Source organism: Choloepus didactylus, chromosome 1 (genome assembly GCF_015220235.1).
Source record: "Choloepus didactylus isolate mChoDid1 chromosome 1, mChoDid1.pri, whole genome shotgun sequence".
Taxonomy (NCBI): domain Eukaryota; kingdom Metazoa; phylum Chordata; class Mammalia; order Pilosa; family Megalonychidae; genus Choloepus; species Choloepus didactylus.
The window spans coordinates 85,232,488-85,245,907 of record NC_051307.1 but is presented as its reverse complement, the minus strand read 5'-3'; the positions used below and the strand labels follow the sequence as shown (position 1 = coordinate 85,245,907).

At 37.0% G+C, this 13,420-nt stretch overlaps 2 protein-coding genes across 4 annotated transcripts in view; both read right to left on the bottom strand.

The window, feature by feature from the left end:
- UPK1B (uroplakin 1B) overlaps positions 1 to 227 on the bottom strand; it is a 41,304-nt gene extending 41,077 nt beyond the window's left edge. For 2 of the 3 annotated variants that reach the window (XM_037839569.1, XM_037839628.1), the window contains exon 1: positions 76 to 210. The gene's annotated coding sequence lies outside the window, so the exon portion shown is untranslated. Of the gene's footprint in view, positions 1 to 75 lie in introns of all 3 variants that reach the window. The other variant, XM_037839599.1, reaches the window with a different exon arrangement.
- The window catches only part of TEX55 (testis expressed 55), a 34,900-nt gene that overhangs the window by 11,505 nt on the left and 9,975 nt on the right, over positions 1 to 13,420 (bottom strand). The window contains exon 4 of the mRNA XM_037815017.1: positions 192 to 281. Coding sequence (XP_037670945.1) covers positions 192 to 281 — 90 coding nt within the window. The remainder of the gene's footprint in view (positions 1 to 191; positions 282 to 13,420) is intronic.

The following is a 13,420-nucleotide window of genomic DNA, read 5'->3' as shown; positions in this document are numbered from 1 at the left end:
GCAATGTATACAGCTCAAAGTAAAAGAGAACAAAACAATCACAATATCCTAAATAACAAAAAATGGCATACTCACTTCACCAAGAGTGTATCTTCATTCCTTTTCTCTTTAGACCTGTACCTTTCCCACCCAGAGAAGCAACCCAACCAGAGTGCAGTGGTTTCACTGCAGAGTGAAATCAGTTTACTCACAGAGCCCTCTCCTGCTCTTCTCGCCGGGCTGGTATCTGAAATCCGCACTGGCCTGAGGCGCTTTTCTACCTGCAGCAACTCTTGGAACCCCTGGGACCAGGGAAGACGGTCTGTGATTGGGAGGCATCTCACAGGGGCTGAACCTGATGTTGCCTGAGCCTGCAGCACTCAGGCCGGAAGTAAGAGGAACCTTCCCGTCAATGGATTGCTGCTTCTTTGGAATGTGGTGCTTCTGACAGCTGGGAAGGCTCAGCTCATTACTTCTCTGGATTCCTCCTAAGTGTGGATTTTATTTGTACTCAAACTCAGGGTTTTTGTTTTAATTATTCTTTATTTTTATTTGATTTGTTTTTATTAATGTAACTTGATCCTTACTTCAGCTTTTGTTTACTAAAAGGCCTATCTGTTGTCCTGGCCACTCACAGTGATGCTGGTACATGTTTACCTGAACAGGGTCACATCCAGTTTCAGGTTCTATAATTTGCATAGATTATATTCACAGGAATAGTAATTGCCCAGGTAATGCTCAGACCACGTAGGTGGTCTAAACGCTAATAATAGGGGGATGGTCAAGAGAATTACATACAAACAGATTGGGAGGAATTTGAGCATAGAGAGAGGGCTCAAGTAATTACCTGATGTCGATTTTCTCCCTTCCCAACTCTCCTCTTCTCTTCCCTTCCCTCCTCCCTTCCTTTTTACCTTCCTTTCCATCCCTTCCCTCCTTCTTCTTGAGACACCATATGTCATATACAGCACCAACATTAGCACATCATGGCATATATACACCACAGCTTATTTAATATGGTATTGGGAATAGGTAAGGGCAGTGATGTTAGAATTTACTGAGTGCTTTAATCAGTAGACTGGGGAGTTCCTCAAGAACCAGTCTGTCACAGGTTAGGTTCTTCAGGAAGCAGACTCTGAGACAGAGCTTAGTGTGCTGTATATTTATTAGGCAGTGCCCTTGGGATTAAGACCCATAGAAGGGAGAGGGAAGAAGGAGGATTGGGCAGAGAGAGAAGTTGGGCTGTGATGCAGGCAGAACAGCCTCCACCAATCCCTGGGGAGCTCTGGACCTAACATGGCCTGCTGAAAGTGTTCTGCACTGAGCCCTCCATGATCAGTCCCAGGACCAGGACACCCTGGGAAGGTGGCTTTTGGTAGCTTGGGCAATCCCTGACGGGGCTGACAGCTGGAGGCTGGAGGCTGCCAGTCCTCCCAGCAGCTGGGCAACCAGTTCCTCCTTGAAGGGGAGCTGCATGGGGCATATTTGTGTTCACTATGCTTTATTCCTCTTCAGATCTTCAGGGCCTAGTTAGATAAATTATGATAATTCAGTAGAATTCTATGCAACTATTAAAAAATGATGCCACAGAAAAATATTTAACGATGTGAAAATAGGTTTATTTATTTATTCAACAAATATTTATTGAGAAGTTGATGTGTCTGGCATCTTGTAGGTGCTAAAAGTGAAAAATCAGGTTACAAAAATTTGTACAAATTGATGAATTTCTATTTTTTTTTTAAAAAGGATGTACATATAGACAAGAAATAGAAAGTTAGGAAGAATGTACAGTAAATATTAACAGGGTTATATCTTGATGGTGGAATATGGGTGACTTCTTTTTTTGTAGTTAATTTGCCTACAAGGATCTATATTACAATATAAAAAGAGAAACAAAAGTTAATTAAAACAGGTGTTATTCAGCAGATGAATAGGTAGTATAAAGAAAACATGTATATACATACAATGGAATATTACTCAGTCATAGAAAGGAATGAAGTTCTGATACATGCTATGACATAGATGAACCTTGAAAAATTATGCTGAGTGAAATAAGCCACATATATATTGAAAGGGCAAATATTGTATGATTCCACTTACATGAAAAACCTAGGATAACAAATCCATAGAGACAGAAAGTAGATTATAATTTAATGAAGGAAGGAATGGGGAGTTATTGCTTAATGGGTAGACAGTTTATGTTTGGGGTGATGAAAAAGTCTTGGTAATGGGTGATAGTGAAGGTAGTGCAAAATTGTGAATGTAATTAATGCCACTGAATTGTAAACTTCAACATGGCTAAAATGGGAAATTTCATTATATATATGTTACACAATAAAATAATAATTAAAAAACAGGTGCTATTCTGGAAATCTTTGTGATAAAGTAGAAAGGAAGCAAACAAGGGCATACATTTCTACTTACATCTTAAGTATTTTATGTTATATAATATGATTACAAAGCCCAATAATGAGAGACAAGAGAATAGCTAGGAAAAGGAAGATCAATTTTCAGATATCAACTGCAATGATTAAATTGAGGAATTTCAAGTCCTTAACATATAAACATGGCAGGTTTATTTTTCCAATAATTAATTTCCAACTGTGTTCCATGACTCTTTCTCTCTGGGTTGGTGGCTCCCTTAACTACGTCTTCATGCAATGCCAAAACTTATCAGTGAATTATCATTATTAAAATTCTCCTTTCAGGCATAGATATTTTTAGATATTAAAGGCTTAGATATTTTTTCTTATCACTGCAATTCAGACTTGTGACTCCGGTGGTTTAGGGGGCCCAAGGGGAGGAAGGAGAGTCTTCTCTCTATGACCTTCCCTCCCAATTCCCTGTATTTACTCCTCTGAGAGGGAAATCATGTCAACTTACATGACTGGACTTGGAGATGCTGCTGTCCTTTCTGTTGGTCACCACTACCACCTAGCTCATGATCAGTAGCCTCAATGTAAACAGGAGTTGGTGTACAGGTCTGGCTGATGAGAGCTCTGACTCTTTCCCAATCAGCTGCCCTAGGCACCAGAGGTTTCTTGAGAGACCCGGTGACATGTGTCCCCTTCATTGGTTTGCAGTCAGTCTGTATCCTCCAATTTCCTACACTCCAGAATTCCAGTTCTCAAACTGGATCCATCTTCTGTACATCTCGGGAACCTGGAATTCAAGGGGGCATGCATGTCCCCTTTCTGCCTGGCCATACCATTGCACCATCACCCTCCATTGCTTTTCTTTCTCAGTGGTAGTTCCAGGGTAAGTAAGTTAACAAGCCTGGTGACTAATGGAATATCTAATTGGACTAAAAGATGTTGGCTCCATACATACCTTCAGACTTTTCAACCCTCATGGGGCTTCCCTCACATCTTTGGGGCAGGGAGCTAGAGGAATATTTCTCTTCACAAAAATGTACTCCCTAAACAGATCCCTTACTTCAAATCCATTTTTTTTTCATGGGGGAGGGATGGAGTTGCACAGCAAAATGAGTGGGGAAGTGAATGGCTTCATATCCGGATATTCTCTGCATCAGGAATGTGGGATATTTATTGTCTTTTGCTCTAGTCATCAATTTTAGGAATAAAGGAGAGAAAACCCCTTGGCTCCTCAAACCTGATGTTGTCTACCACATTTTCGGTACTAAGTCCCAGTCCCTGTTAAATTCACTCTTCACAATAGCCCTGTGAGGTGAATACTATTGTTATCTCCATTTTACAAATGTGGAAGCTGAAAGTTTAAGAGGTTAACTCGCCGGTGTTTGCAGAGCTATTTTGGCATGGGGCTCTGGTCAGCCTGTCCAAACAGCCTGCACTCTTAATGACTAGTCTAGGCTGCTTGAGTCTAGTTAGATAATCAGTGTAACTTTTTAAGTGATATTGAAGTTTTAAATTACTAATTTGATTTTTTTAATAGTTTAATGAGGTGAAGAAAGAACAGCATGTTTTTTAATGGGACATATAAGAAACCATTTTCTGCAAAATTGGTTTAAAAGTAAGTCTGTCAGAGCACCCAAGCTCCATGCAGAGTAGAGCCAGGTCACTAGTCAAAGCTCAGCATCTATATTAAAAGCAACCCAGGCAAACCTGCAAAATACGTTCCTGAAATGCCAGGCCCACAGAATTCTTCAGTGCCTCTGAAAATCACTTTTTCTCCAGCTGTTCTGGGTCTCCCTTGCAAATTTTCCTGGAATGTATAAATTCAGGCTCTTTGACCTTTATCGGGTCCTCTCTTTTACTCAGCAATCCTTAAGCTCAGGGTTAACAGACATTCTCATATTCCTTTCAGTTTCTGGTCCAGACCAGGAGATGGTGTTTAACTGAGTTCATACTTTATATTATGGTCATTACAAAATGATTTATCGAGTCTAGCCCTCTCCAAGGAATAGTGACATCCCAGTATTAATAGACTCTTACAGTTGGAAGGGACTTTAGAGGTTATTTAGGCCACTTTTTCACCCAATGAAGAAGAGCCTCTATAGGTCCAAATATTAAAGGGCAACTCTATTATTGTGTCTATTGTAGAGATACTGTGAAGGTGTTGTTCATAGCCTTAGGTGTTGGGTTTAAGAGGTCCCAAGGGAAACATTATCTCTGGTCTCAGCATCTAGAGAAATTACACTTTTCCTAAGGAGCTTTATTTTTTTTTAATCTATTGGACACTGTAAATCTTTAACCAAACTCAATATTGCCTCCATTCTCACCATTCATTGAAACTGCTTGTCAAGTTACAAACAATCTCTGTTTTGCCAAGTCTGGTCAGCACTTTGTCTTCATCTTACTCAACCACCCAGCAGCAACTGACACAGCTGACTACTCCGTCCCTCTTGTAATACTTTCCTTTCCTGGCTATCATAACGCCAGATCCTCTTTGTGTTTCTCCCATTTCTCTAGCAGTTCCTTCTTAGTCCCCATTGTTATCTCCTCCTTGGCCTGACCAATTACTTAGGAGGCTCCAGGGCTTGGATCCAGTTCTCAATTCTGAGTCTAGCTCTGAAACTGCACTTCCATTATAAAGAGTCAGCACCCCATTCACTCATGTCTACCACTTCCCGGTTAGAAGTTCAAAAAGAAAAAAAAGTAACTCAATTTCTCTCTGGATTTAAGGGTAACAGTAAGAATTCCTGGTTTTTGTTTTCTTATAAACACAGTTGTGTTTCCCTGCTTTTTCCATAGAACCTTCTTTTTCTTTCTTTGGCTACCAATTTTTGAAGAACATAGAATTAGATTATGCCTTCTCTTAATTTGTTATTTTGTAAATACATACACTTTTGAATTTTTTTAGTTTTTGTTTGTGTTACTTGCTATTGGGGGCAGAAGATTCTGTGATGCAGTTTAAATCCATCCTCGCAACCAGAAATATTCTGTGAACTTTTAAAAACATAAATCAGATTTTGTTGTTCCTCTGCTGAAAACAGTTCAGTGGCTTCTTTATTGGATCCATACTCCTAACGTGACTTACAAGTCACTCAGCTATTCTTTTCCACTAAGTACTACTTTCATCCTATATATGCTCCACCCATGTGGCTTTTGCATTTGCTATGACCTAGAGGGGAAATGCATTTCTTCTAGCTGCTCACAGGTCTGACACCTTGTCACCCTTCAGGTGCAGCTAAGCTCCCACTTCCTCCAAGAAACCTTTTCAGATTGCCCTACCTAAAGCACCTGGCCCTTCCACACCAATGACTTATATCATCATGATTTATTTCTTTCACAAAAAATATCATGGTCTGGAATTCTCTTCCCTGTTTATTTGTTGCCTTTCTTTCCCTGCCCTTGCTACCTCCTCCAAACTAGAATAGTTTTGAATGAATATATGGATTTCTGATTTGGAAGGTTCAGGTTGAATTAGATTTACTGGAGAAAAAACATAGCTATCTTTATCAGTGCTTAAGAAGAGCCAAAAGTGCATGACAAAGGTTCCCAGTTATACTAAGGTATGTGAGTTTCTTGAAGTATTACTTAAGCATACTTAAGTAATAAGTATTATTCTTCCTGCTTTTACAACATCCATTATTTTAATCTAACAAAAGGAATGTATGTTTACTGTAGAAAATAAAAATCATCTATAATTCCTTAGCCAGTGATAAACTCAATGAACATATTGGGTAGAAACACCCATTCAGGAACTATTTAAGGGCCTAGTATGTGTTAAAAACTGTTCTAACATGAATAAAACAGACTATAAGGCTCTGGCACACAAATGCTGTCTGCCACTCACAAAAACAATTCTCTTTGTCTGAGGGTTATTCTTACAATATTTCCTCCAAATAATTGACATGAAAATTCAAGAATAGATACACAAACACTTGGAAACATACTTGTCCATACCTTGTTACACAAATATATTAAGACACAAGTGAGCACAAAAACACTGACAGTCATAATTATACTACATACTCACAACTTAACACACACACACAAGAACAGATAGATCTAAATAGAGTTAAAACAGAGATTAGTTATATAAGAGGAAAAGAAGGCAGGTGGAGGAGTGTGGGTGGGTCAAACTGAGAATGAACTATTAGTCAAGAAATGATAGGAGGATAATTTAAAAAAATAAAGCACATGCAAGAGACAAAAGAGTAAAACAAGGAGATTTATAAGGAATGGGGGAAATAGGAAGATAATTCTCTTGGGTATTCCTGTTTTGGCTGTTTCTGAGTTTCATGGCTATATTCTTTCCCTCTCCTCTGTCATAAGGCAGGGCTTAAAACATTAACCTCCACATTTATTACTTTCTTTTTTTAATAAACAGCTTTATTAATATATAATTCACATACCATAAGACTCATCTTTCTAAAAGTGTACAATTTAGTGGTTTTCAGTATATTCATGGAGTTGTGGAACCATCACCACTAATTCCAAAACATTTTCATCAATCCAAAAAGAAACCCGATACCCATCAGCAGGCACTCCCTATATTCCCCTACCTTTGATCCCTGATAACCATTAATCTACTTTATGTCTTTATGGATTTTCCTATTCTGGACATTTCATATAAATGGAATCATACAATATGTGGTCTTTTGTGTCTGGCTTCTTTTACTTAGCAAAGTGTTTTCAAAGTTCATCCATGTTGTAGACATGTATCAGTACTTCATTCCTCTCTACTACCGTAAAATAATTTTCCATTGTATGGATATATCACATTCTTTTATCCATTCATCTGTTGAGGAACATTTGTGTTGTTTCCACCTTTATGGCTATTATGAATGCTTCTATGAACAATTGTGAGCAAACTTTTGTCTGGGCATATGTTTTCAGCCCAGGAGTAGAGTTGCTGGGTCATATGGTAATTCAGTGTTAAATTTTTTAAGGAACTGCCACACTGTTTTCCAACATGGCTGCACTATTTTCCATTCCCACCAGCAGTGTATCAAGCTCTGCTTTCTCCACATCATCATAAACGCTTGTTATTGTCTGTCTTTTTGATTACAGACATTTTAGTGGGTGTAAGGTGGTAGCTCATTGTGGTTTTGATTTGCATCTCCTTAATGACTAATGATGTCACATTTATTCTTGAAATGAAAGGGGTGGGACAGGCCCAGGAAAAATGGATTTAGTAGCTTCACTTTTTATTTCTGGGAGGAGATCAGGGTGTGTGGGGAATGTAGTGATGGAGAGTAATCAAGATTGCTCAGGTAAAATAGCATACTACTACTGTTAACAAGAACAGTACTAAAATACTAATAGCTAATGGTTCCAGGCACTGTTCTAAATGCTTTTACATATATTATCTCATTCAGTAACACATCTTATATCTATATGAATAACTTCTCCTTCAGAAACATCCCTGGAGAATTCCTTCAAGGGAGAGATCATATCTTTCAAATTTGGTCACACTGACATTGAAACTTTATTCCCCATTAAATTTTTATTCTCCTTGCCCAGCAATGTCCTCTTTGTCAGTTCTACTCTGAGATGGCCAACTCTGAGACTCTTCTTCCTTTTCCATTTGACAACCAGTTCCGCCCAGATTCACACTTTTAGTGTTTATTCCTGGCTCGGGACTACTTCTTACCAACACAGGGACTAAGAACTGAATATACTTTCAGCTGAGTGATCTTCTAAACTGGACAGCTCTTTTAGTAGACAGCCTGAGTCACTGCAGGTGAAGCTTGATCTCCATTTTCCCCCTTCCCTTCTCAGTCCAATATGTCCAGACAGGGTCCCTGAACCACATTCCCTCTGCCCCACTGCCTCATTATCGAAGGTCAAAATGACAGTTGTGAAATGCATCACAGAAGGCTAATGGAAGGGGCTGAAGTGACTGGTGTGGTTTGTCTGAGGTGCTCAGTATTAAGAAATACATTAAAGCAGTCTGGAATTAGGGCTGAAAACCTGTGAACTCAGTATTTAATTTCAGGTGTTGATAAACATCTGTGTTTTGATCATGAATAATATTGTTGGCTTCTTGATCTTTAGGCTATTTTGTTCAAACAACTGATGAGTTATAACTTTAATCATATCATTCAGACTTTTCCCATAGCCTTATTGCAAGTTTATCAGTTTTTACCTAGTTTTGCTGGTCCAGAATCAATATACACGCTCCCTATCTGTTTTAGTGGAGAACATTTGTTAAATTTGAGCACATACACAATTGGTGGGCAATTGAAAGAAACAACTAAATAAACTATGAAGTTATAAGTGGGAGGTTTTTTTTTTATATAATTATTACAAATGAAAGGCGGGTGTAAAAAAGTAAGGCTTATGCATAATTGTTCAAACAAAAGCTTACATTTATTGTAACGCAACCACATAATCACACCAAGTCATCAGTTAAACAATACAAAGAATCAAGTCTGCTTAATGTTCAAATAGAAATTAAGTGTAAGGTTCAGCTCACAAAAGTAGTATCAGATGATCATCTCAGTTACGATTTCTGAGCAGATACTCTGATATCAAACTGACCAAGTTAAGGCTTCTTGTTATTAAATACTAGTTCAACTGGTTATACATTCCATACAATGTAAGATACCCATCAAGGGATAAAGGTAATGAGGAAGTGACATCCTACCTCTTCCACAGGTGTGTACAGAGTAGCATAACATGAGTTTTGCTGTAGGTTAAGAATCAGAAGAGAGCTATCCTTAGGAACAGATCAAATCTCCCTGCAGAATATAACAGGGAGAGTTAAAAAGGAAAATAGTAAAAATATGTTAGAGGTATTAAGAAATGAGAAAGAGTTATTACAGCCATAGTCGTCCATTAAGACAAAAAAAAGTGCTGTTACAAATTATTTTTCCACATATTTTCTAACTGAAAATTTTGTAAACAGCTTGGAGACATGATAGATTTGTATGTTTTAAGAGAAGAACACATAAATTGCTAATATTCTTTTCTTTATCCCCTTTGAGATTTGTAAATTTACTATTGTTCAGAACTTCAGGAGGATAAGTACTGAAATATCAATAAATGCATAAGTATGACATGTATATTTTATATGATTAGCCTGAGGTATCTGCTATAGGTATTTTACAAAGCTATCCCATAGATTTCTTCTTAAAAGCTAAGAATACATTTATTCACCACCAATGGCTATTCGAAAAATCCATTTTTCAGAGTATAAAACAGAACATAGTGTTGACACTGATGGTTGTAAACTGCTGAGGAGAGATTCATTCTTTGTATATTTCACATTTCATCTCTGTTTTTTATCATGCTCTGTACCTGAGTAGAATGAAAAAGAATTTTTTTCCATGTGCAATTTTGCTCTACTTGAACTACCATATCTTGTGGAAGTAAAATGTGTAAAGATTTAAAATACGGAAGTCCTTGTATGGACCTGGAGCAAATAATTTAGACTTTGATAAGTCAAGGATACATGTTGTCATCTCTGGGGAAACCATTAAAAAATATTAAGCTAGTATTAAGCTAACAGAGGCAAAAATGGATTAATAAAAGAAGGTAATAAAATAGAGGAAAAGAAACAGAAGGGGTAGAACAAAGAGGCAGCACATGGTAAGATGAAGATTTAAACCCCATTACAGCTTTAGTTACATAAAATGTAAATGGACTAGACATTCCAATTAAAAGCTTGTCAGATTTGAATAATAATGGTTTAGGAAAAAATCTCAACTATATGCTATTTATAAGAAATATATCTAAAATTTAGATAAAAAGTAAAGAGGATGGAAAAAGATATACCATTTAAAAATTGACTAAGATAAATCTGGTATGATTATAATAATATTGAACACAGTAGTTAGAATTAGATATATACTTCTTAATGATAAAAGTTCAGTTTCCCAGAAAGATAAGAACGCTAAATTCATAGCAGTAACTGTGGATACACAGCAAAAATTAACAGAACTATAGGAGATAAACAAGTTCACAATGATATTGGAAGACTTGAATGTGTTTAGTAAACCTGACATAATGGTTATATTCAGAACACTGTTTCCAATAATTGTAGAATAAGCCTCTTTTTTTTTTTAACCTCGGATACTTCATTTACAATTAACATATGCTTTGTCATAAACAAATCAACAAATTTCAAAGATTTGAAATCATACGGAGTATGTTCTATGACCAAAGTTCAACTGACTTAGAAATTATTAACCAAAAGACAATTAGGAAATCCAATATCTAATAATTTATATAAATAATCTAATATCCAAAAAACCATGGGTTGAAGAAATCATAATGAAAGTTGGAAACTATCTGAACTATATAAAATGAAAATGCCACATACTTAAATTTATATGGTAAAACCTTAAATGCATATATTATAAAAAAGGAAATTCTGTTTCCTAGATGCAGAAGCAAGCACCTAAAAATTAATCCTGCACATAACAGCTATATACTATGGACAAAATACATAAAACTAAAAACCAAAACCAAAAACAAAAAAACACACCCAACTAAGATTAAGCAAAGACAGGCAGATTTTGGAAGGGAGTCTAAACCTGGAGCCAAGTGATCAATGTGGAATGAGTTCCTCATTTTTTCAAATTTGATCCAAAGACAGTATAAGAGTGCCTAAAACTCTGATAGAAAACCCATCGTCAGGGAGAGTAGGCCTGGTCAAATATGACCAGATGCTGAAGAGTAAGGGGGAGGGAGCCCTAGAAGTGAAAGGAGATTCCCCAATTATGTGTATGAATCCTGCACAAATCTCAGGTTGATCCCTGAATCATGCACTCACAGAACAGATTCAAATCAGTGCAGCAAGGCTTAAAGAACCGACCTGAGATATGAACCATTAACCACAGAAGGCAAGAGAGCTTACAGTTTGAATCTAACCATGTAAACTGCCAGTTAAAACAAAACATCAATGTTTGCCAGAGGAATACAACAGAACTGAGTCTACACGACATAATATTCATATTTTCCAGGATACAAACTACAATTATCCTACTTAAAAAAATCCTAGAAAATGCAACCAATTCTAAATGGAAGACAATCACGGATGCCAATTCCAAGATGCTCCAGATCGTGTGCTGGTTTGAATGTATTATATCCGCCAGAAAAAGCCATATTCTTTGATGCAGTCTTGTGGGGCAGACGTTTTGGTGCTGATTAGATTTGCATGGAAATACGCCCCACCCAACTGTAGGTGATAACTGTTGAGATATTTCCATGGAGGCGTGGCCCCACCCATTCAGGGTGGGCCTTGATCAGTGGAGCCATATAAATGAGCTGACAGGCAGAGGGAACTTAGTGCAGTGCAGCTGTGAGTGACGTTTTGAAGAGGAGCTACAGCCAAGAGGGACACTTTGAAGAAAGCACAGGAGCTGCAGATGAGAGACAGTTTGAAGATGGCCATTGAAGGCAGACTCTTGATCCAGAGAAGCTGAGAGAGGACAAATATCCCAAGTGCAACTAAGAGTGACATTTTTGAGGAACTGCAGCCTAGAGAGGAACGTCCTGGGAGAAAGCCATTTTCAAATCAGAACTTTGGAGCAGACGCCAGCCACGTGTCTTCCCAGCTAACTGAGGTTTTCTGGACATCATTAGCCATCCTCCAGTGAAGGTACCTGATTGCTGATGGACACTTTATGGACTTAAGACTGTAACTTTGTAACCAAATAAACCCCCTTTTATAAAAGCCAATCCATATCTGGTGTTTTGCATTCCGGCAGCATTAGCAAACTAGAACAGATGGTGACATTATTGGACAAAGCAGTTATTATAATTATATTCAAAGAAGTAAAGGAAGAATACACTTGAAATGAAAGAAAATATAGAAAATTTCAGAATGCCAATAGAAAATATAGAAAGACCTAAATAGAAAGTTTAGAACTGAAAAATAAAAATATTCACTAGTTGAGCTTCATAGAGAAACAGAGTTGACAGAGCAGAGTCAATGAACTTGAAAATAGAGCAAAGAAATTAGTTGCTTGAAGAAGAGGAAAAACTTGAAAGAAAAAGGAAGAGAGCTTCAAGTATCTGTGAGACAATATTGAAAGGTCTAACGTGGGTAATTTCAGTCTCAAAAAAGAAAATAGAGAATAGGGCAAAGAAAATATTTGAAGAAATGATGGCAGATAACTTCTAAACTTTGATGAAAGACATAAACTTACAGATTCAAGAAGCTTAGCAAACCCCAAAAAGGATACATTCAAAAACACATCATGATCTGGAAACTAAAGATAAAAAAAATAATGAATGCTGCCAGAGAAAAATGACACATTACATACAGGGGAACAACAATTTGAATAACTGTGGCCTTCTCATCAGATACCAGAAAGGCCAGAAAGAAGTGAGAGCACATTTTTAAAAGTTGGGGAAAAAAGTCAACACAGAATTTTAAATCCAGCAAAAGTGCCCGAAAAGAATGAAAGTGAAACAGATTTTCAGATAAAGGAAAAGCAAGAGTGTTTGCTGCCTGGAGACCTATCCTACAAGAAATGCTAAGAGAAGTTCTTCAGTTGAAGGGAAATAATTTCAGAGAGAAACTTGGAAATTCACAAATGAATGAAGAGTGTTAGAAATGGAAATCATATTGGATAACATAAAAGACTATTTTTTTTCCTCTTAAGTTCCTTAAAATATACATGATTGTTTAAAGCAAAAATTATATCATTGTCTTGCGGGGGTTTTCATATACAACACAAAGGATGGTGGAGGGGAGTAACCTATTATGGTTGTAAGATTTCTTCCTTTTATGTGAAGTAGCACAATATTAATTCTAAGTAAACAGTGAAAGATTAGGAATATATATTGTAATCCCTAGAGCAATCACTAAAAGATAATATGAAGATGTATAGTTGACAAGTGATAAGATAAAGTGGAATACTAAAATATCCAAATAACGCAAAATAAGGTAATAAAAGTGGAGCAGAAGAATGAAAAAGGGGAGACAAAATGAAAACAAATAATAAAATGAAAGATCTAAATTCAACCATAATGATAATTAGTTTAAATATTATAGTCTAAACCAGGGGTTGGCAGAGCCAGATAATACATATTCTAGGCTTTGTGGGCCTCTATTTCTCCTT